Source organism: Dermochelys coriacea, chromosome 3, assembly GCF_009764565.3.
Source record: "Dermochelys coriacea isolate rDerCor1 chromosome 3, rDerCor1.pri.v4, whole genome shotgun sequence".
Taxonomy (NCBI): Eukaryota; Metazoa; Chordata; order Testudines; family Dermochelyidae; genus Dermochelys; species Dermochelys coriacea.
In genome coordinates, this window is record NC_050070.1 from 15,028,889 (window position 1) to 15,051,748 (window position 22,860).

The window sequence follows — 22,860 nt, forward strand, 5'->3', positions numbered from 1 at the left end:
CAAAAAGTATGGTATTTGTTCATCCCTTTGGAACAGAGAGCTTTTGCTGTTATGGCATATGATAGACTGCACTAACTGGGAAATGCTATGATCTTTATCTCCAAAAGAGGCTAATGCATCCAAAAAAAATCCAAACATCAGATACTGGTCTGGGCTAGGAACAGAAAGGGCTCAGGCTGGTGAGGGTGGGTGTGAGCTTGAAGAGCACAGGTACTGAGTAGCCATCAATTCATTCCTACTGCTAGAGAAGGCAGGATTCTCCACTGTCCTTAAAGCAGCTGATGCCAGTTTTAGCCAGTAATGTGTGTAGAATATCCCATATTTGAGAAGGTTGCAGTACTCTAAGCTGGTTATTTGAGTCCTCAGACTTCCTAGATCCTCATTAATGGGTTTTAGACATGGGTGTGGGGTAAAAACTGCATTAAGGGCACTGGCAGATCTTCTGGCATTAGATTAAACTTTTTTTTAAATATGTCAGCTTCTTTTGGTACAGTAGGATTGGATGGAGTTGCCCTTGAATGCTATGGGATCTGGTTACCTAGAGAATAGCTTCTTGCCCCAGCCCCTATGCCATAGATGAGACCAGTAGAGATGTCTAAAACTAGAGCTACCTTCCCACAGCTGAGGGGGTGTGTGTGTGTGTGTGTGTGTGTGGTAGCACCTTTTCCATCAGGCATCCTGTTTCTGGAATTAGTTTCTCTTCCAGCACTAGATGCTATAAAGCCACATCTTTTGTAATAAGCACTGAAGAGTATATTTCACAATGGGATCTGAGATGAGCACGATCTCTAAGCTTGAGTATTAACTGGAAATCTGATGCATCTGAATTATGCTTCAAATCTTGAATATTAGGGGAAGGGATAGAACTAGGGATACCCTACATGAAGCAGAATAAATGAAGAATTAAATCAGTCATTCCATTTGTGGCTTCTAGTGCTTCAACTAAGACAGTGATTTCCTTGGCATACATGAAACTTCTTTCACTCACGGCCCACTAAGGGATATTGCCTTATCAACCTTACTTCTCTCTAAAGTAGTTTACTTACTCCTATTCCTGTCTTTGCTAGCTTAATTGTTAACTCAGCCCAGAAAATACCTTTATGAAGATGCTTAAGTTGCATATGTCAAAATAAGATGAATACATGTGAGGCCTTACAATTTCATATCCCAGACCCTTGGTTCACTCACATTCCATTTATGAAACCAGAACTCTCCCCTGTTTCTTTACTATTTACCAGAAATAATTACAATAGTAATTAAAACATGCCTATTAAATCTTTTCATAAAACACTTACAAATGGCAGAGTTTTTTTTAACAATCTTAGTTATGACTTGAATACTATTCAGTGATAAAATTGAGTTTACAAGTACAAATAGGAAAGAACATTCTTGACTAGAGTCAAAGCATGCCATAGTTTAGTAAGTGGTTTTTTGAATAGTGCGAGCTTTCCTATTTTCTAAATTCACAGTTGCAATATATTTTAACCCCAGCTTCCACTAACTCAGTCCCATGCAATCTTAAAGTACTCAAAAAGCACACGTCAGACCTTGTGCCCTTTCAAAGAGCATGGGCTGGAGCATTTATTACATTTCTCTAATGGTACCATTTCTTGTGCTTACAGGTTTAGGCTTGTGCATTTGTAAACTTAATATTAGATAGGTGTCCTGTAACTATTCCTAACTAGACATTAAAGTTTATTTTATTTACACTAAAACAAAACATGAAAACAAAGACCACTTTTAGTTTGTAGGGATAACAAATCAAATTAAGAGCTGAACACACAACTCCCCCACTTCAAAACTTGTCAGTTATTTTTATAATACAGTGCATGTTTCAACTTAAAACAGGTTTTGTTACTAGCAAAATCCCTTTTTCCTGGGGGTATTGGCTCACACATACAAAAGTTTCTCTTAGAACACATTGCTCTTCACTAAACTGTATGTTTGGGTATGGGAATTCTGGGCACAAATGTTATTGTTGACAGATGTACTGAACTTTTCCCCCTAAATTAGTAAGTTGCCTAACGGATTGAATTATACAACTTTTAACCTGATTTTAAAAAAACTGCAAGGGCTTACTACACCCTTGAGGATATAATTTACTTGCTCACTGTGGAGTTTTCTAAAAAGCCCCATTAACACCCCTGCCACGTTGAGAGAAAGAATAACTATTCAATGGTGCAAAGAAAGATCACATTGTCTATCTTGTATGGAAATTTTAATACCAAGGTCATTGGGAAGAGGGGACAGAGCTTGAGTGAAGAAGCTACTGGAAATAGACAGTAAGGGGAGATTATCTAGGCTTCTGCAAGGAAGTGCTATCAGACTGTAGGTCTCAGTTTTGTACGTGAATATTTATTCAATTGATCTGCAAGAATTATTGCATGTTACTAAGATCAGAAAAGGTCGAGATTTTATACATCAAAACGTCTCCCTTTACCGTCCAATCAAGACACTTTCCACCAATTCCTGAGGACAGGATTGCCAAAGTAAAAATTGCAGTGGATCCTGACCTTCCTGTGAATAAAGTTTACTGGTAGCCTGATTTTAATCTAGGTTCATCTGCTCTGAGCTTCAAGGTTTTAACCACTACTGTGAACACCATTTTCATTTGTTTTAGAAGAATTATTTGCCTGATAGACTTCCAGTCTTAGTTTACTGACAAGTCTACTTTTGTTATCACCTCACTCACTAAAAACAGGTTGTGGGCTACTCCAACAACAGGCAGCTTTACATTACTGGCACTATGGTCACAGGGTGATTTTCCTTGACCACCTAAGTAAAAATGGAGGTGGAGCAATAGCACATGCTCCCCAGGACAATTACAACAGAATTTCAGACATGATTCAGATTAAGTTATATACCATGCTGAGTTTTGAAACTGAATTCTGTGACTACCACCTCAGTTTCAGTATTCTTGCCCACCCCACTTTAACAATAAGATATAGCCCATGAAACACCAGTCTTCTATGGGTCATATAACTCAATTTAGAAACGCACAACCCTGCCTGCTACAATTAAAGACCAAAATGCAACTTGTACAAACACTATCCTAGTGATATTTAAGTTGAATGCACAAAATCAGAGCATTTTGGATAGCACACATTTAATCTGCCCATCCTTCCACTGTGGATCCCTTACACTCTTTTCTTAACCTAAATAGATTTTTGTTTAAATCCATGATTTGTTTAAATTCAGAAGACCAAGAGCTTAGTGAATCTAAAATGATTTCTATTTCCTTAATATTAGCCCAAAATGAGGTATCCAAGGGTTTAAAGTTACTAAATCTCTACATACATATCCTTCCAGTGTTATCTAGAGTGGTTTTCAACCCCTGAAAAATCAAGTGGTTATATAGTGCAACAGAAACATGCTCTCCCTGTATACATCTGTTACACATTCACTCCAGTGCAGCACATGTATTAATTTTTGCAGATCTACTTACCTAATTTCTAGGAAAACTTCTTTTAAGCTCAGAATAGCTAGAATAACTTTTCATTGTTTTTATTAAAGTGCCTTCATTGGAAAGTAATATTACCCTTGTAGTAACGGCTGGGAAATTTCAGAGTGTTGCACCTGCATGCTAGGTAGGTGGCTGTGCATTAACTGTTTAATAAAAACTAAAAGAAAAACAACAACAAGAATGCTACCAAGAAAAACTCCTATAAAATAGGCATAGGACTCCTGTTCATAATATCTAGAATTCAGGTCTCTTGGAACTTCCATAAGAAGCATATCTTCCATATTGCTGAATGACCCGTTGTTTGGCAATGGACTGATACCAAGCAGATGGCACAACAAGGGATACAGATCTGTGAGATTCATGGCTTCTTTGGTGGTATTCTTTCTAAAGGCAGGACCATAGGCCAAGAAGATTGGGTGCATTTCTGGTAGGACGTTGTCGTATCCATGATTACCCACTGGCAAGAAAAGAGAAAGTGAGTTATCAAAAACTTTGACACCTTCAAGTTGTTAAAACACTTCCATTGCTCACTAAAAGTAGGAAATATTGAATCTTTGGACCTTTTCCCAGAAAATCCACAATTCAAAAGGAAAAACAAACAGCCTAGTTTATTGTAGCGAAGATTTAATTACATTTCTAAACAAGCTCACAAACTTTAAGTGGGAGCTAAACAGTCATAATATTAGACATTGTGAATCAATGCCTAGAAGGTTAGCATTCATTTCACATAAATCATCAAGGGAGTCACTTAAAGCATTCAAGAATTTACTGCAGGAGGCTTCTGTATTGGCAGGGAGGCTAGAGGAGATGATTCAAGAGCCATTGGAGACAGGAGAAGCCTATGAAGGGTAAGCTCAGAAAGCGTTAGAGTTTGGCGTGCAGTCACAGGCATCATGCACTAAAGCCTGCTTAAAGGAAAGAATTCTACCCCACAACTGGGCTGTCTGCTCTATACCGAATGGAAGCTTTTTTCTCAGCCTCTACTTGACTACTGGCCAATGTCCAGGCTTCTGAAACTCAGAGGTAGTGCGAGACCCCGACTCATCCTCTACCCCACATGCCTGTCAATGATATGGAAAAGATATGGAGACAGAAGCATGGAGCAGTCTCACAACTAGTGCTTCAATTCAGTTTTCTTGAAAAGAGCCACAGTCTCACAGCTCATAGGCAGCCCTACACCAGGAGAAATGTGTGCACATGAATACATGCATCATGGAGGAAAAAAGTGAGGAAATAGTTGGATTAATATATACAGTGAAAATATTTGGTAAGCTATGAAGAATACTTTGACAGCTTTTCACCAGTTGGAAAGTTTGCTTTGAAGTGATCCTAGAACTGACAAGATTAGAAGCATAAGAAAGAATTAGCATTTAAACTTCCTGAGAGTATCACCTCTAAGATGAGCATCTCATATTAACTCAGTAATGAAAAGCCTCCAATGAAATCCCAAACCTGGCTCTCCTCCATAGATACCTCCACCTCACTATTTTGTTTAAATTTGTACACAGCATTGCTTTCTAGTTTTTCCATGAAAGTGGCAGGGGTCATAACCATCTGTATCATACCACTTTATACCATCTTTCAAAGACCACCATGAACATACTTTATCATCACATCATTCTTCCCAACAGACAGAAAGTAAGTAGGTGATGGAATGAAAATAGTGCCCATCTCAGAACAGGATGCACTGACAAGTTGAAGAAGGTCGAAGGCCTATATTTTTTTCAAGAAGTGCTAAAATACATGTCTTCTGACTATCAGGCCCCTTTAAAGTGTCTCAAGCTGGGCACAGAAAAATGGCAGCAGTCACTTTTTAAAATTTACACCCAAAACTCTCGAGGATCATGCCCTAAAAAATAAACAGAAGGAAAGATGATGACCACATATTTCAGGTTTCAGAGTAGCAGCCGTGTTAGTCTGTATTCGCAAAAAGAAAAGGAGTACTTGTGGCACCTTAGAGACTAACAAATTTATTTGAGCATAAGCTTTCGTGAGCTACAGCTCACTTCATCGGATGTATTTGGTGGAAAATACAGAGGGGAGATTTATATACACACACAGAGAACATGAAACAATGGGTAGATATCCAAATTAGAATATCCTGATATACTTATAAATGCAGTAACTCTTACATCAGGTATTTGGGTGAGAGGATCAATGTGTGGCTAGGCCAGGGGTGGGCAAACTAGGGCCCGCGGGCTGCGTCCAGCCTGTCAGAGCTTTTAATCCAGCCCTTGAGGTCTGTTGGGGGTTTGCCCCACTCCGGTGCACCTGCCAGGGAGGGGAGCTGGAGGCTTGCAAGTGCCCAAGGCCTGATCCCGTTCCCTGGCAGGAACGCCAGGTAGGCAGGGGGAGCAGGGCAAATCCCCAAACCCGCTCCCCAGCTGGAGCTCTGGAGTGGGGCAAATGATGAGGTGGACTTGGATAAAGGGGTGGGCCATGGCCCACCCATGGCTACACCCCAGCGCAGCATGTCTTTTCTGATTTTAAAAAAAACACGTTGCCATTGCAGCTCTTTTGAAAATGAGGCCCTGCATGTAGTGCATGCAGTCTTGTAAAACACCAGTTTGAAATAACGGCAACAGTTAAGATTTTCTTTTCCCTTTCAAAAGATGAGTGCTAAGGGGAAAAAAAAGTGGACAGTGAATGTTGGGTTTTCAACAAAGAATGGAATGCAAAATGTTTTTTCACAAACATGAACTCGAAGGCTGTATTCCTGATTTGTCAGGAGAGCATCGCGGTGTTCAAGGAGTGCAATTTCAACAAAACATCCTAATTATGGCAACAATTTAACAACTGAGGAAAGGGCAAGAAAAGCTGAGAAACTCGCCATGAACTTAAAGCTTAGCAAAATATTTACGTGCGACAAGCTACAGTTCAGGAAGCCATTACAAAGGCAACTTATGCTCTGGCGTTTAAAATTGCTAAACAAAATAAGCCTTTTGCTGAAGGGGAGTTTTTGAAAGAATGCATTGTTGATGCTGCTGGCATGCTGTGACCGGAATACCAAAACAAACAGGTTGTTACGAAGAACTGTTACTTGCCATGTAGAAGTGATTGATGAACATTTGGCTTCTGAGTTGAACAAGAAAGCACAGAGCTTTACATTGTTTTCGTTAGTCCTTGATGACAGCACTGACATTCAATAATCGTGCTGTGTCATTTTTGTCAGAGGAACTGATGACAAATTGGAAATCACAGAGGAATTTTTATCAATGCAATCAATGAAAGGCACAACTAAGGGATCAGATTTATACGAGAGGGTCTCTGGCTGCCTTGAACATCTGAAGCTCCCTGGGAGTAAACTGGCAAACATAACCACAGATGGATAGCCAAATTTAACTGGGAAAAACATAGGACTTTTAAAAAGAATTGAAGACAAAGTAAAAGAAGATGACCCTGATAAAGAGGTGATTTTTCTGCATTGTATTATACATCAAGAGGCCTGCTGATGTACAATGTCCTGGACATCGATCATGTTGTTTGTACAATAGTGAAAACAGTGAATTACATAAGAGCGAGGGGACTTAATCATTGGCAATTCATTTCCCTTTTGAAGGCACTGATGCCGAACACCAGGATTTACTTTATCATACAAATGTCTGCTGGCTCAGCCTAGGAAAGGTATTGCAGCAAGTGTGGGAGCTCAGAGATGAAATTCGCACTTTCTAAAGATACAGGGGAAAGAAAATGATTTCCCTGAATTAAAGAATTCAAATTGGGTGTGCAACCTCACTTTTGGTGTGGATATCTTGGCACATTTAAATGAACTTAATGTGAATCTGCAAGAAAAGAATGTGTTTGTACACGCATTGTATTCTTGTGTGACAGCTTTCAAAGTCAAGTTTGTCCTTAGTCTTGTTTTGAAAACAAGACTGAGTGTTCGCTCACTTTCCAACACTGGAAGACTTGGAAGTGTTGCCAGAAAAGATAGAAAAGTACAGCAAAATTTTGAGTGACTTGCATGGAAAATTTTCTTGTCTATTTTCTGACTTTGAGAAGATAGAGAAGACACAAGAGCTGGTATCATGCCCACTGTCATTTGTCTACGAGAAAGCCCCACAAAAATTACAACTGGAGCTCATTGATCTCCAGTGCGATTCCACCTTGAAGGAAGAGTACAATTCAGAAAAACTGGACGAGTTTTATGCCTCTGAGTGAAACAAAGTTCCCAAATATCTGCAAGGTGGCACAGAAAATCCTTGTTTTGTTCAGACCCACCTATGTTTGTGAACAAACATTTTCCCTGCTGAATTACAACAAATCTCGCTACAGATCCCAATTAACTGACCAACATCTCAGCTTGGTATTGCGGATTTCCACAATGAGAATGACAGTGGACTTTGATACCACTGTAAAGAAGTGTGATCAGCTGCATTGTTCACATTAATCAAAGGGGGTAAGTTTAGTTTAATTACTGTAATATATTATGGTGGTATACTTATAATAGTAAGTAAGGTTTTATGTTTATTTCCACCAAAATATAATCTTTATTAAATAAAGTTTATTTGAATCTCTCTTCTTCAGAGTTAAACTGAACAACAACAACAACATTGCTTAATTATGGTTTACTTTGAAGCTAAAAAAGTTTGAATATATTTTGGTTATTGCCACGATCAAATGGAGAAACACTGATGATTCAACAAAGCTAATTACAGATAGAAAAGAAGTCAGCAATAAATGTGAAAAACTACCAAACTTACGTAGTGCAAGTACACTGAAAAGTTTTAGCTAACATACAATCTGTGATCGAACAGGAGCAAAATTGTGTGGTAAAATCAACTAACGGTTCAGTAATGTAATTTTCTAACAGCACATTGTTCAACACAATTATTTTAATAGTGTTGATTTTGAAACAAACTTGTGGTGTCCCTGTTTGAACACGAATTGTTAATTTCATGAGCATTCATGGCCCTCCATACAATTTCCATACCCAGATGGGGCCCTCATTCCAAAAAGTTTGCCCACCCCGGGCTAGGATAGTCTTTGCCTGTTTAACAAAAGTGTTCTCCAATTTCTGAATCAGCAGACCAGTTTTTCTCATCCATCTCAGAAGTCCTTTCCAAAGCAATGTCCATGTATTCTGCACTACAGACTAATCCCCCCTCAGATCAACAGGCTGAATTGGCAGTGCTTCATACCACAATGCCATACTTTACAAAATTGGGCTCTAGGTTCTTAAGAAGTTCCAAGATACAGATCTTGCAAGAGGAAGCTGCTTATTTTTTAAAGTTATATTTGTGATCAGCTACATTTTCTGAAGCCACTTTAGGACTGGATTTTCAAAAGCTCCTACAAGTTGTTGGGAGCACAAGTCCCACAAACTTTCAATGTAATGGTACATCTCAGTCCCTTTGGGGGTTTTGAAAATTCCACCCATATGTCTGAAGACTTCTTAACCCTTTTAAAGCCAGGTATGGGCTTTGGGGGCTGGAGAGGGGGTCACAGCATTTAATAACTTTTTTTTGTGCTAGTTTGAATAGAAAAGAATTTATAGCTCTGAAACAGAATGAAGAAAAATATACTTACAGAGAAGTTGATCAGACTTGTTTTGTAAGATTTCCCATCCTTTATCAGCCATTGCTAAGATTGGTTGAATTTTACTGTTGTGTTTGTAATGTAATCTATTCGGAATCTCCTCCTTTTTATAAACAGTCATGTTGGGATGAGCATTGACCAAGGCTTCATACACTTCATCAAGTTTGCCTTAGACCAAATAAAACAAGAACTTAATAGTGACAAAACACAAGTAGTGATGATGAGTCACTTAGTATACATGCTAGCAACAGCTTAAATGATCTATTTCAGCAGTAGGTATGAAGGATAAAAAAAATTGTTACACTGAAGAGCAGAATTTAGCTATAAAGGAAGTTATAGACAGACAGTATGTGATGCTGTGATAACTTTATTGTTAAGAGTTTTGGATGGTCACATTATTCACCAGAAAGGTCTGGTGAAATCACATGACAGCTTATTGGAACCTGCTCTTATGGTCATGTCCCTCAATATAGAATTACAACAGTTCTCTTATGTTGTGATTTTCTTTTTATTTAAAACACAAGAGTAAAATGGTCTACTTTTTATAGCATCATTGTGCACAGTATGAGTTGCACTTATTCACTTCAGTTAGAAGGAATTTAGGTAAGCCCCTTTGTGGATAAATGGATTCTTCCCAGTTGCATATAAAGCTTGAGAGCTGGGAAGTGACACTTTCTCTCGTGTTCTGTTCAGTGCACACAGATTTCTCAAGGAGCAGAGCTTCAAAGGGGATTGCCACATTTTCCTAGAAACCATCTATGGTGCTCAGTAGCACCTCAGCGGCAGTTGTGTTGCTTTAGAGTTCATTTTCCTCTAAAAAGCTGCATTGGGAGCTGTTGATTTTCCATGGCAGCCTTGAAAGCATAACTTTTACTTATCAGGAAGCCAACAATCTTCAGTTTAAGCCCACAGTATTTATTTTAAAGAATTGCAGTTCCCATTTTTGTACCTGGCCCTAATTGACTTTGTCTCCTCTTTATCTCACCATTTCAAATTATAGGTGTGGCAATTTTCTTCAAATGGTGGTTAGGTCCCAACTATGCAGCTAACCAATCAGCTCATAGTTTTAGGGGGGAAAGTCCAACTCTGTATTATATGATCCTAATGATATATTCTGTTTTTGGAAATCCTTTACTTCTTATTGTTAATGTTCCTGTAATGCTCAGAGGTCCAAATCCAGATTAGGCCATTACTGCGCTAGGTACGGTACAAAAACTGGTCCCTGCCCAAGGAGTTTACAACTTACTTCAAGACAACATACAACAAGCAAGAAACAAGCAATAAGGTGGAATGGGAAGGAAGATGAAACTAAGTCATAAGATTAGACAGTTACATGGTCTAAGGGCATGCACAACTTGAATATTCACACCAGATTAAAAATTTAGGGAAACTATAGAAATAGATGGGAGGTTTAAAAGAACAGTAGAAACATGTAAAGGTTCAAATATATTTTAATCTACAAGTTTCTGTTTATCATTGTCTATTATTTGTATTGTAGCGCCTCAGAACCCGTCATGAACTAAGACCTCATTGTGCTAGTCACTGTACAAACACGGAGCAAAGAGATTCTCTGCCTCAAAAAGTTTACAGTCTGCATCAATTTCTCTCTTCTTCTAGAGATCTATTTCTGTACTACTTTTATCATTTACCTATTTCTCTTTTCTCTAAAGTGTGTTGTAAAGGCAGCTATGGAATGGGAATTGGAGGAAGATGAGAGGTGAGTAGTAGGGGAGGAGCAGTGCAAAGAGTGTAGACATGGAGTAGAGCTAAGAAGCAGTAAATAGTAGGATCCAGGAAGCATGGTGAAGGGGAAAAAAAAGTATTAGTAAAATGTCAGACTCCACTAATGGAAACTGGAGGAGTCAAAGGTGCTGCTTTCTGAAGAAATATTGTCTGATGCCAGGAATCTTGCCCTTGTCTTCATCCCTGGCTTTTAACACTGTTCTCCTGTGATTTAACCAGGAATAATAATAAATTTGTTAGTCTCTAAGGTGCCACAAGTACTCGTCGTTGTTTTTACCAGAGGGTATGTCTAGACTGCAACAAACACCCGTGGCTGGCCTGTGTCAGCTGGCTTGAGCTAAGGGGCTATAAAATTTCAGTACAGATGTTTGGGCTCAGACTGGAGCCCAGACAGATGTTTGGGCTCAGACTGGAGCCCAGACTCTGAGACTCTTCTCCCCCCAGCCCTTGGGGAGTCCCAGAGCCTGGGCTCCAGCCCGAGTCCCAGTGTCTACACTAGAATTTTATAGCCTCCAGCCCTAGCCCTGTGAGCTTAAGTCAGCTAACACAAGGCCAGCCACAGGTGTTTTATTGTAGTGTAGACATACCCAAAGAAACCCCCTGACAAATTTCAAGTCCCTATGCCAAAGTATGGAAGCAGAAGAGCTTCAATGAAATGGTTGTAATTTTTTTAAAACATAGGCAGCAATGTATTTCCCCTTAATTTTATTCTCTGAAATAACAGAATTAGCAGAAACTTTTAAAAAGTCAACCTGAGATAGATCGTTGGCATGGAAAATGTAACCTCCAGTGATTAAAATCTGGCAAGTTATAAGCATGTGGGTCTTGTATTTGAAAGCGTCATGCAACCTTCTCTTTAGGTCATGCTCTCAGATCCATCTATACAATATATTCCATCTTAGAAGATAAAGGTAACCGAATATCACTGTCCTTCTTGGCAAGTTCTGTGCTTGGGGTTTCAGCTTCCCTCTGCCTCACGAGGCCCCATCCTGCTCCCACTGAAATCAATGGGAGTTCTGCCCCCAGCTACAACGAGAGCAGAATTGGGGCCTTGGTGACACTACTACCACTTACATAGAAAAAGGAAGGCTATTTTGTACAACTGACGACATCTGCTATTGTAGAGCAATCATCTAAAATAGCCTTCCTGGTCTTGTTTAGATAGAGGTGATACCATGAAGTTTCAGAGAAGAAACTCTGAATCCAAGACTTGACAGGTTAAGTAGACAAGGAAGGGGGTTTGAAAATGGATGTAATATTGGTTCCTAAGCTTGCTCCTATGTGCTGGGTTTTCAATATTAAAGCTTTGCAGTTTGCTTTCCCTTGCTGTCATGCCTTCCCCGTTTTAATAGTAATAAGCCTGCACATACTGAATCTATTTACAATATAATTTAGGACTGTGTCACATGCACTATGCAAGTCAGAATTTTGTCACTCTAGCTGAGCAGGACGTTTCTGCAGCACTCGCTGATATTTAGAAATAAAGCTGCTATGTTCTTTTTGTGTTTCAGGCATCCACATTTCAAAACAGGCAGCACGCCAGACCCTGACACAAGGTCTCTTTGCAGCCTAGAAAGAACTGAAGGGTCGGAAGTGTGGTTTTAACGGTTACCAAATGTTTCTTATTTGTCTTTGGGGCTAAAACTATGACCTTATTTAGTAAAAAGGTCACAGCATGCTTCTTATAAGTGGATCCTCTCTCTCCTCTGTCTGCTAGACCAAGTTCTCTCTCCAGTTATACCAATACATTCTGACTGAAGGCAATGTGGTTGTACATGTCCACCCACTTCCTGCAACCCTGCTCCCCTCTACAAAGCATTAAAGTCTCTTTTCTCACCCCTAGATTGAGAGGACATACAACCTTAGCCTCAAATTAAAGTTAGTCACATTTGTATGTAAATTAAGAGAAGAATTTGGTCTGCAATGTACAGCATGTAGAATGATGTATTTCTCTCAGAAAGGTTCAAATACCCTTTAAGTATATCACACAACTGGGGTTGCGCAAGCTGAGAAAGGCCAAGTCTGATTTTTCTGGAGAGGGTAGGGGACACACAGAGGAAGAGGAAAAAGAGCAGCATATTCTGATAAGACGTTGGTACATCAGATCCCTCCTAGCAAACATTAAAAACATCTCAGCTTCTACTTTTGATAGATGTCATTGGCTTCAACCAGTCAACTATAAGTAAGAAGATACAATGAAGCATGGGTTTGCCCTGTCAGAAATAATCTGCACTCCAATCTTTTTAGAACAAGTTTTTCCTCTCCTTGCTGAAGATGGGCACTAGTGCTGTACAGACCCTTGGGGCCTGAACACATTAAACATGATAACAGTGGCTAAATTAGCTACAAGGATTTACTTTCTTATTTAATTTCTTAAAACAATTCCACACAAAAATTGAAAATAAAACCTCTAGCTGTGGCTAGTGACTGAGTAAGAAGTAGTTAATTGTTGGACAATTCAAAAGGAGTTAAAACCTATTGGGATAAAGAAAGTAATTTTAGCTATGCCTATGAAAGACTAGTTTTATATTATCAGCAAACTAAAAAACTGAAACAAAACATGAAAGATCAGCATCTTCAAGCACAAGATTATATTTAAAGCAGTGACCTCCAAATGGATAGAAAGAACCTTATGCAGCAATGAGATGACAAAGTAAGATGCCACTCCTATTAAAGGGACACGCTGCAAATCATTTAAAAAAAATCCTGTCAATTAATGTTTTAGAAATTAAATTGAAGAGGTTTCAAAAAATCTATGTTTATTTTCAACATTTGCTTCCAATTCACAGTTCACTCAGCTTGGACAGCAAATACCCTGGTGAGCTTCATTTTGTTTTCATACACTAGTACAATGCTGCAAATGCTGCAGAGAAGCATTTAAAGCCGAAATATAAATCTTTTTAAAGCCTGAATACACTTTTATTAAAATCAGCTCCTGTAAAATTGTATTTATTTTAAATTCAACCTAGATTTGGGACCTCGATCACCTTTCAATGCATGTTTATGTTTCATGGAGAGGAATTACAAAAATAGGTAGGAATTAAGTTAGAAATACAAGTTTATGATCAATATATTGCAAATATTTCCAAAGAAGAAGGACCTCTGCATTCAATTTTAAAATTCTGTGCCACTATTTTCTTCTCTGTTATATAACCACCACAGAACCAAAAGAAATGGTCACAGATGAATACATTAGTTGTCACTGCTGGAGAGTTGTGATCTAATTTTGTTTACATGCTGGTGAGAATCAGGGGTAACCCTGCTGAAGTCAATGAAGGTAAATAAGTGAAACCAGCATGAGGCCCTTGGTGATTCAAGTCAAGTATGAGTATGAAGAAAACCCTATTGGATACTCATCCATATCATATTTGGCAATGAGATATCAACGTGATAGGTGCCTAATGATTATACAGTACAGACCCGTTTACACGCGGATGTCAGGAGCCAAGCCATAACGGCCACGTGTTAAGAGGGCGATGCTGAAATATCTATATAGCTATATCTATCTATCTACACATACACATACACAATTATCTAGGATTACATATGTATTCAGTGTCCCAAATACTGCAGGCCTATCTGTTAAAGGTGCTTTGCAAGAATATAAATTCAAATGTGTAATCTAATAACAACGTTACTACTACTACTACACAGGGGTGAAAGTAACTCAGGACACTTACCAGTATGGGGCAGGGGCGGAGCCTCAGGAGGAAGGAGCGGGGCTACGGTCAGCACCCCCCAGCCAGCCCTTCCAGGCCGCCTGGGACTCCCGCGGTGATTTAAAGGGCCCAGAGCTCCGGAAGCCGCTGCTGCAGTAATGGCATCCAGAGCCCCGGGCCATTTTAAATCGCCGGCACTGGGGCAGCTGCTCCCTTTGCCCCCCCACCCGTCAGCAGCCAAGGGGGGGCAAAAGGGGCGGGGACCTTAAAGCGCTGCAGGGTCCTTTGCCACGGCAGCACTTTAACGTCTTGTTCTATCCTTGGAGGTTAAGGAGAACATTTTTTCTCTCTCCTTGTATCAACCTTTATTATACTTGAAAACTGTAATGTCCCCTCTCAGTCTTCTCTTTTCCAGACTAAACAAATCCCTTTTAAACCGCCGGCACCGGGGCAGCTGCTCCCTTTGCCCCCCCACCCGTCGGCAGCCCAGACGGGGCAAAAGGGGCAGGGATCTTAAAGCACGGCAGGGTCCTTTCTCCAGTTTGTCCAAATCTTTCCTGAAATGTTGCCCCCAGAACAGGACTCAATACTCCAATTGAGGCCTAATCAGCGCAGAGTAGAGTGGAAGAATTACTTCTGTCTTGTTTGCAACACTTCTGCTAATACAGCCCAGAATGTTTGCTTTGTTTTAGAAAACTGTTGCACTGCTGACTCATTTAGCTTGTGAACCACTATGACACCCAAATCACTTTCTGCAGTGCTCCTTCCTAGGCTGTCATTTCCCATTTTGTATGTGTGCAACTGACTGTTCTTTCCTAAGTGGAGTACTTTGCATTTGTCCTTATTGACTGTTATCCTATTTACTTCAGACCATTTCTCCAGATCATTTTGAATTTTAATCCTATCCTCCAAAGCACATGCAACCCCTCCCATCTTGGTGTTATCTGCAAACTATAGAAGTGCATTCTCTATGCCATTATCTAAATGATTGGTGAAGATATTGAATAGAATCGGACCCAGAACTGATCCCTGCGGGACCCCACTTGTTATGTCCTTCCAGCTTGACTGTGAACCACTGATTACTCCTATCTGGGAATGGTTTTCCAACCAGTTATTCAACCACCTTATAGTAGCTCCATCTAGGTTGTATTTCCCTAGTTTGTTTATGAGAAGATCATGCGAGACAGTATCAAAAGCCTTACTAAAGTCAAAATATGCCACATCTACCACTACCCCCCCACCCACAAGGCTTGTTACCCTGTCATTTTAATGCCATTGTTCCTACCTTCTTTTGGCAAAATCGCTACCACAGGAGAATGGTCAACCATTGTATACAGCTCTCTAGCCACATATCGATCAAGCTCTATGAGCCTTTCTAAAGAAGACTGTGTCATTCCATGGTCACTTGTGATTATGATATTCAGTGTGTCCCACAACTTTGCTTTCTTCAGTTCTGACACAAGATATCCCAGCTTGTCATCAATCTCACTAATGACTGTGCCCATACGTGGATTTTCTGGGCCTAAAACATGCCCCATTGCATCAGGCTGCTCCCAGTACAGAAGACCAAAATTTATGGGTTCTTCTGAGGTAAACCAATCAATAAGTTTGTCAACTCGGTCTTCGAATGAAACAGACTCATTGTAAAACATATAGTGTGTAGGAGAGACTCCATGTATTTTTACATCTGTTCCAGGCCACATAGCAGCTCCGGTTCTATGTCCTTCCATTTGGTTGGTGACCCATATTGGACAGGCCTCTTCCCAGAACTTTGAATTATAGATGTTCATGCTGTTCAGGGAGAAAGTTTTGTTCAGGACAGGATCATACATTTCATTAGCAACTATGCCATGGCTCTCTGCATAGAGACCTGTCACCATTGTATAATGATTAGGATAAGTTTTTGTAATAAATACATTAGTAACCTGTTTAACATGAGCACCATTCTTCATGATATAATGAAAGTTAGGCGTTGGGACTTTATAAATATAATCCCATCGAAATCCATCAAAAGATAATAGTAACACTCTGGACTGGTCCTGCTGGAAACAAAGTGTGCTTGGAAAAGTCATCATACAGACTGCCAAGACTCCCCAGTAGCAATTCAAAGCCATCCTGGAAAAGCTTTTTCACTCAGGCACAAAGTTCGTATCTCTAGAATACAAAGGCAAAATTCAGTTACCACTTCTGCAAGTTAATTATCTTGAACACTTATCTTTACTACAGTATAAGTGAATCTGAACAAGTGAGTGAGTAATCCCTGTCAAGAGATAAAATCATGTGGCTCCCATCACTGTGGAACACCTCACAAACATTAGTGGATTTCCCCTCACAACACCCCTCTAAGTAAGGAAATAATATTATCCCCATTTTACAGATGAGTAACTGAGGCACAGAAAGATTTAATGATTTACCCAACGTTACACAAGAGTTTGTGGTACAGCCAGTGCTTTGATAAAAAAAAAAAATTCTTCCTCGTCCACCCTGACAAATTTGCCAACATTTGCAACACTATACACACACCCCCAAAGTAAATCTATTTTGAATATATGTGCATTTATGTACATACATACACACACTCAAGATAGACTTGCATGGGGGGGGGTGGAAGAGGTTTCTGTGTATAAAACTATTTCTTTAAAGCTTCCAGTTCCTTGTTAGGTTTGTTCTTCAAGTAATAAATAAGATACTATATTTCCACTAACTCCAAGACTAAGCCTGATATAGGAAACTAAATTATTTAGACACCAGCTTCTCAAAGTGATGCTACTCAAAGTAATTATGTGCTAAGTGCAACCCTGGGTTTCAAGTTCTTGGGGAAAAAAAAAGACTAAAAGCTTTTAACTCTAAGTCTAAAAGAGACAGTGAGTTAATATCAGATTGTGGCAACAAAGGTACCAAATAAAAAGAGTCACCAAGTATATGTCAACTGTTCAGCAGAGGGGAAGCAAGTCATTACAGGGAGGCTACAGTTAAAATTTCACTAGCACTCCCTAAGTGAATTTTAATACTGGAATATCATATGTTCAGGGCATTTATAATGGGAAAAGCAGTAAATTAAACGTAAAGCACATTTTACATTAATGACATACCAAGTTATTATAATTTCCTATTCCAGCTATGGTACACTTTTTTTAAAAAAATCCAGATATCATAGAGTCATAGAAATGTAGGACTGGAAGGGACCTTGATAGGTCATCTAGTCCACTACACTGCACTGAGGCAGGACTAAGTATTGTCTATCCCTGGCAGGTGTCTGTCTAATCTGGTTTTAAAAATCTCCAATGATGGAGATTCCACAACCTCCCTAGGTAATGTGTTCCAATGCTTTACTACCATTACAGTTAGGAAGTTTTTTCTAGTGTCCTACCTAAACCTTCGTTGCTGTAATTTAAGCCCATTGCTTCTTGTCCTGTCCTCAGTGAATCAGAGCAATTTATCACCCTCCTTTTTATAAGAACGTTTTATGTACCCGAAGACTGTTCTGATGTCCTCCCTCAGTGTTCTCTTCTCCAGACTAAACACATTTTATTCAATCCTTCTTTGTACATCATGTTTTCTAGACCTTTGATCATTTTTGCTGCTCTCCTCTGGACTTTCTCCAATTTGTCCACATCTTTCCCAAAATGTCATGCTCAGAACTGGAAACATTACTCCAGTTGAGAATTTAACAGTGCTGAATGGAATAGAAGAATTACTTCTCATGTCATGCTACTTCGATCATAAAGGCACTGTCAATTTTAAGCTACTATCAATCTGGCTCATATTGAAACTAGAGATTTAGAGGTGAAATGCTCCATACAACTCTCAGCCATCTAATTTCCCCTCACATATAAAGATTTTAAATCTGTTACCAAAAGTCTCTTGATTTATAAAGGAAAAAGGCAGAAAAGGAGAAAGATTAACTAGCATCTCAGATCATTCACAACTGCACTTCCTAATCAGTCCAGTGCCAAGCATAAAAATTCTTTTGCCTTTTAAATCAACAGTCACTGACTTCTGAATATACTTAATACAGAAAGCATGAAATGAGAAATTCTTTGCTAAAATGAGAAAATTCTCATATCTAATCTGACCACTGCAAACTAAAACCAGTGATTGTTATGGGTTGCATGCAGAAAATCTTTCTGGATAGCCATGAAAATAATGAGCTATGTCTGATCAGCCGATTCATCAAGAAATCAGCTTCCCAGCAGAAACCCTGAAAAGAGTTATATATAGATAACAGCAGGTGCAGAGCTCATACAAAATGAAGTCATCCTCTCTTGTGATGCTACTTATTCACTGAAGGCTTTAGTTTTATCCTTCCCATACACTTCTAATCAAGACTCATTAATTATTCCAATTCAAGGCAGGCATATATTCCTGTAAAGCCTTGAAAACAGGTTTACACACAACAGCTCATTTCCCAAAAACCCATTAAAAATGCCTGTTTGTCCTGCCAAGAGGATTATTCCTCTATTTGTTACAGGCTTGCTGCATATGGCTATTTCCTCGTTCTATTGTTAATTTAACCAGTTCTAGCCAACTGACAGGTCCACTCCCACATATCAGCAACAGTGAGGCACATCATGCAGATTTGCCTTTCACTCTTTATCCAACACATTCATTGTTTTAATGCCTTTTGAAATCAACAATATACAGCCTTCCACTGAATCAGTACTAGTTTTACAGTGAATATCAAGCAGACCACATCCACAAGACTTATGATTGTTTATCCTTGTGCATCTGATCTCTCAAGCTGAACTTTCCTTAAAAGACAAGGTTGAAGAACAAATGAAGGCAGAACTCTTGTTTTATCTATCTGGGGAAATCAACCAAGTACTTGTGAGACAAAGACTGCCTCAGTGTAAATCTCCACAACCTTTGGCAATTTTTTCTTCTTCCTATCAGCTTACAACCTGGATCCCAAACCCTGCCCCAGCTCAGCTCTCTCCTACAATTCTTCTATCAATCAATCTGAACTACCTATATAGGCACTCAAATGGCCCTCATATATGAACACCTCACAAATATTAATGAATTTATCCTCAAAACACTTCTCTAAGGTATCAAGTATCGGGGCAGCCATGTTAGTTTGTATCCACAAAAAACAACAAGGAGTCTGGTGGCACCTTAAAGACTAAAAGATTTATTTGGGCATAAGCTTTCGTTGGTTAAAAAAAAAAAACACTTCTTCAGATCAACTGTGGTTTTTTATCCACAAAACCTTATGCCCAAATAAATCTGTTAGTCTTTAAGGTGCCACTGGACTCCTTGTTCTTTCTCTAAGGGAGGAAACTATTATCTTCATTATACATATGGTCAATAACAGAGCCAAGAATTGAACCTGGATCTCCTGGTCCCAATTCAGTGTTTTAATCTCAAGATCACCATTCTTCATAGTTTTTACAATTTCTGCTTCACAATATAATGTTTGAAAGCATAGCAACAAAAGTGACAAAGGAGTAGACCTAAGCAAAAGGATGAGATGTGGACATGTGAAGAAAACAACATTATAGTCTTCAAATACATGGAGGGACCAATTTCTATCATAAATCACCAAATAGTAATGGGTTTAAGACAGAGCTGGGAAAAAGTGAAGGTTACATTACAGAAAAACTTGATAACTTGTTCTATTGCAGAATCATTTTTATAGTTAACAAGGAAGATTATGGAAAAGAATGAATTAAAAAATAGCAGGTACTAAAGGCCTCTTTAATACAGTGGGGAACTGGGAGTCTGGTGTGGAGCCCAGGCAGCAGATGGGTTCCAGCTGGAGCCCTGGCCCATGTCCTGGGGTGATAGCCCAACTGCGAGCCCTGCAGGGTTCACAGCAGGGAGCTTTTCTTGTCAGTTTCACAGCTCCAGTGCCTAGCCATGAAATTGACAAGAATGACAGCCAACAGCCAAGGTAAGTAAGATAGTGTCTACACAGTCACTATAGCACCCTAACTACACTGACATAAGCCCTATGCCTCTCCTGGAGGTGGAATTATTAGGTCGGTGTAGTAGGCACTTACATTGGCAGGAGCAAGGCTTTAGTGTACACACTGACATAACTAGATCAATGTAAACTCCCTTAAGTTGCCTTAACTCTATAGTGGAGATCGGACCATAGCCTGACAAAGAAACAGCAGAGAGACAACAAATGGATTCTATGACACCTTTGCTGGGTGGAGCACTTGGCCAGAATGGACTACGTCTTAACCTTTGCTTCTCTATGGTGCCTGCTAACCTAAGAACTTCCAAATAGATCCTACTCTGTTTTGAGTAGGGCTGCCTGGCTGAGGTGCACTGGTCCCTGAGAAGTGTAAAAGTCATGAATCTATCTTAGTTGGACTCACTGGGCAGAGTTCACAATGTGAAACAGGTGTGCCGGAGCCCAGAGGCTCCGTCTCAGAGGCATTGAGGTCCACTGACCTATCTTTAAGGAAGAGAGAGACCCACGGGGGATCTGGTACGCTGAAGAGATTCCTCCAAGGAACTATTTAAAAACTGGGGTGCAGCACAGATACTGGGTCCGTGACCATGATCTAATCATCTCTTCTTGCCTTAAGAATCTATTAAACACATTCACTGAAGTTTGACATAAACTGGAGGAGATCAATAGGGATCAAGACATTACAGGGATCTTCCATCCAGAAACCCTTTTTCGCCCCTGACAGCGTTCACGCCTGTTATTTCAAGCTAATCAGGGCTGTTGCATAGGTCTTGTTTCCCTAAGATGACAGCAGGAAGTTTGGTTTTGACCTGCCACATGCACCTTGCCTTGATAAAATTACTGAGAGGAGCCCTGGGCATTCAGATACACTAGAGTGATGGGCTTAGATACCACAGACAATAATTTAAACTGCAACCCAAGCAAAATGTCTAAAAAGCACAGTTCAGTGTAGAAATGCAGAGGGGATCAGCACGGAGCATTTGGATCAAGCAGGACAGAGGGAGATGTGTGCCTGTGTGGTTTTTTGGGGGGTGGGAGGGGTGGAGAGGTTATCTTCTGCTTCCCAGGGACCTGCACATCTAAAATTAGTCAGGGAAATCAATAGTAAAATAGAGTTTAGCAAACCTCACCCAGCCTCATCCTCCAGCTGGCCTCCCCCAGCTAGGGATCAGGAGAAAGGCACCCACACAACCTGCTCTCAATCAAGAGAAGCAAGTCTCAGGGGCAGCCATCCCATACCCATGTCCTTGTCTGGACACACCCGATATATGGGTCTAGAAGGGGGAGTTGACACCCCCGCCCCCGACATCATGTCGGTATCCACGGGGGAGCCAGCACCACCCCTCCATAGAACGGTACCCCATGGGGCCAGAGGGAGGAACTGGCAATGCCCCCCATAGATCGGTATCCCTGGGGAGCCGGCACCGCCTGATAGATCGGTATCCCGGGAGGGGAGGGGAGGGGGCAGAGGGGGGAGGCGGCACCGCGACAGATCGGTATCCCGGGAGGGGAGGGGAGGGGGCAGAGGGGGGAGGCGGCACCGCGACAGATCGGTATCCCGGGAGGGGAGGGGAGGGGGCAGAGGGGGGAGGCGGCACCGCGACAGATCGGTATCCCGGGAGGGGAGGGGAGGGGAGGGGAGGGGGCAGAGGGGGGAGGCGGCACCGCGACAGATCGGTATCCCGGGAGGGGAGGGGAGGGGGGCAGAGGGGGGAGGCGGCACCGCGACAGATCGGTATCCCGGGAGGGGAGGGGAGGGGGCAGAGGGGGGAGGCGGCACCGCGACAGATCGGTATCCCGGGAGGGGAGGGGAGGGGAGGGGGCAGAGGGGGGAGGCGGCACCGCGACAGATCGGTATCCCGGGAGGGGAGGGGAGGGGAGGGGGCAGAGGGGGGAGGCGGCACCGCGACAGATCGGTATCCCGGGAGGGGAGGGGGCAGAGGGGGGAGGCGGCACCGCGACAGATCGGTATCCCGGGAGGGGAGGGGAGGGGAGGGGGCAGAGGGGGGAGGCGGCACCGCGACAGATCGGTATCCCGGGACGGGGCGAGGGCAGGGCCCAGCCACTCACGGGGGAGGGGGCAGCTACCTCAGCGCCTCAGTCACACGCTCCTGGCGGCCCGCTCGCGAGCGCTACCGCTCCGAGTCAGGGCTCCACACACCTCCCAGACCCCGCCCCTTCCCGGATAAGCCCCGCCTCCCTCCCGCCTATTGTTTGGGCACTTCCTCTGCCCCCGCTCCCAGCCCCCAATGGCCAGCGACGCTGCCCGTCAGGTGTTGGGGAAGGGCGGTCACGGGCGGGGCGGAAAGGGACGCGTGCGCAGTCGGGAGAGCAGGTGACGGGCGCGGGCTGGCTGTTGCCATGGTGCCCCGGGCGGCTGGGCTCTTCAGGCTCGCCCCCGGCCTCAGCCCGTCCTGCTCCGAGCCCAGGCCGGCAGCCGACGTGCCCCCCCCGCCCGCCCCGCGCCGCACGGCCTGTGAGCTCGTTGGGGGGCGGGGGCTGGCCCGGGGCTAGCCTGGGGCCCGGCTCATCGC

The 22,860-nt window shown here is 41.7% G+C and overlaps 1 protein-coding gene across 5 annotated transcripts; it reads right to left on the reverse strand.

Annotated features, from left to right (window-relative positions):
* Positions 1–1,194: 1,194 nt before the first annotated feature.
* ENPP5 (ectonucleotide pyrophosphatase/phosphodiesterase family member 5) lies at positions 1,195–22,552 on the reverse strand. 5 transcript variants are annotated; one of them, XM_038394170.2, is made up of 5 exons: positions 22,415–22,510; positions 16,329–16,557; positions 15,689–16,194; positions 8,993–9,169; positions 1,195–3,920 (listed from the first exon to the last, which is right to left on the reverse strand). In XM_038394170.2, the coding sequence occupies exons 2-5, from the start codon at positions 16,346–16,348 to the stop codon at positions 3,535–3,537; spliced, it is 1,089 nt and encodes a 362-aa protein (XP_038250098.1). In that variant the 5' UTR covers positions 16,349–16,557; positions 22,415–22,510; the 3' UTR covers positions 1,195–3,534. The 5 variants fall into 5 exon arrangements, with proteins under 5 accessions (XP_038250098.1, XP_038250097.1, XP_038250099.1 ...); XM_038394169.2 differs by having other exon boundaries at positions 15,689–16,557; positions 22,415–22,552; XM_038394171.2 differs by having other exon boundaries at positions 15,689–16,557; positions 22,397–22,508.
* Positions 22,553–22,860: the final 308 nt, after the last annotated feature.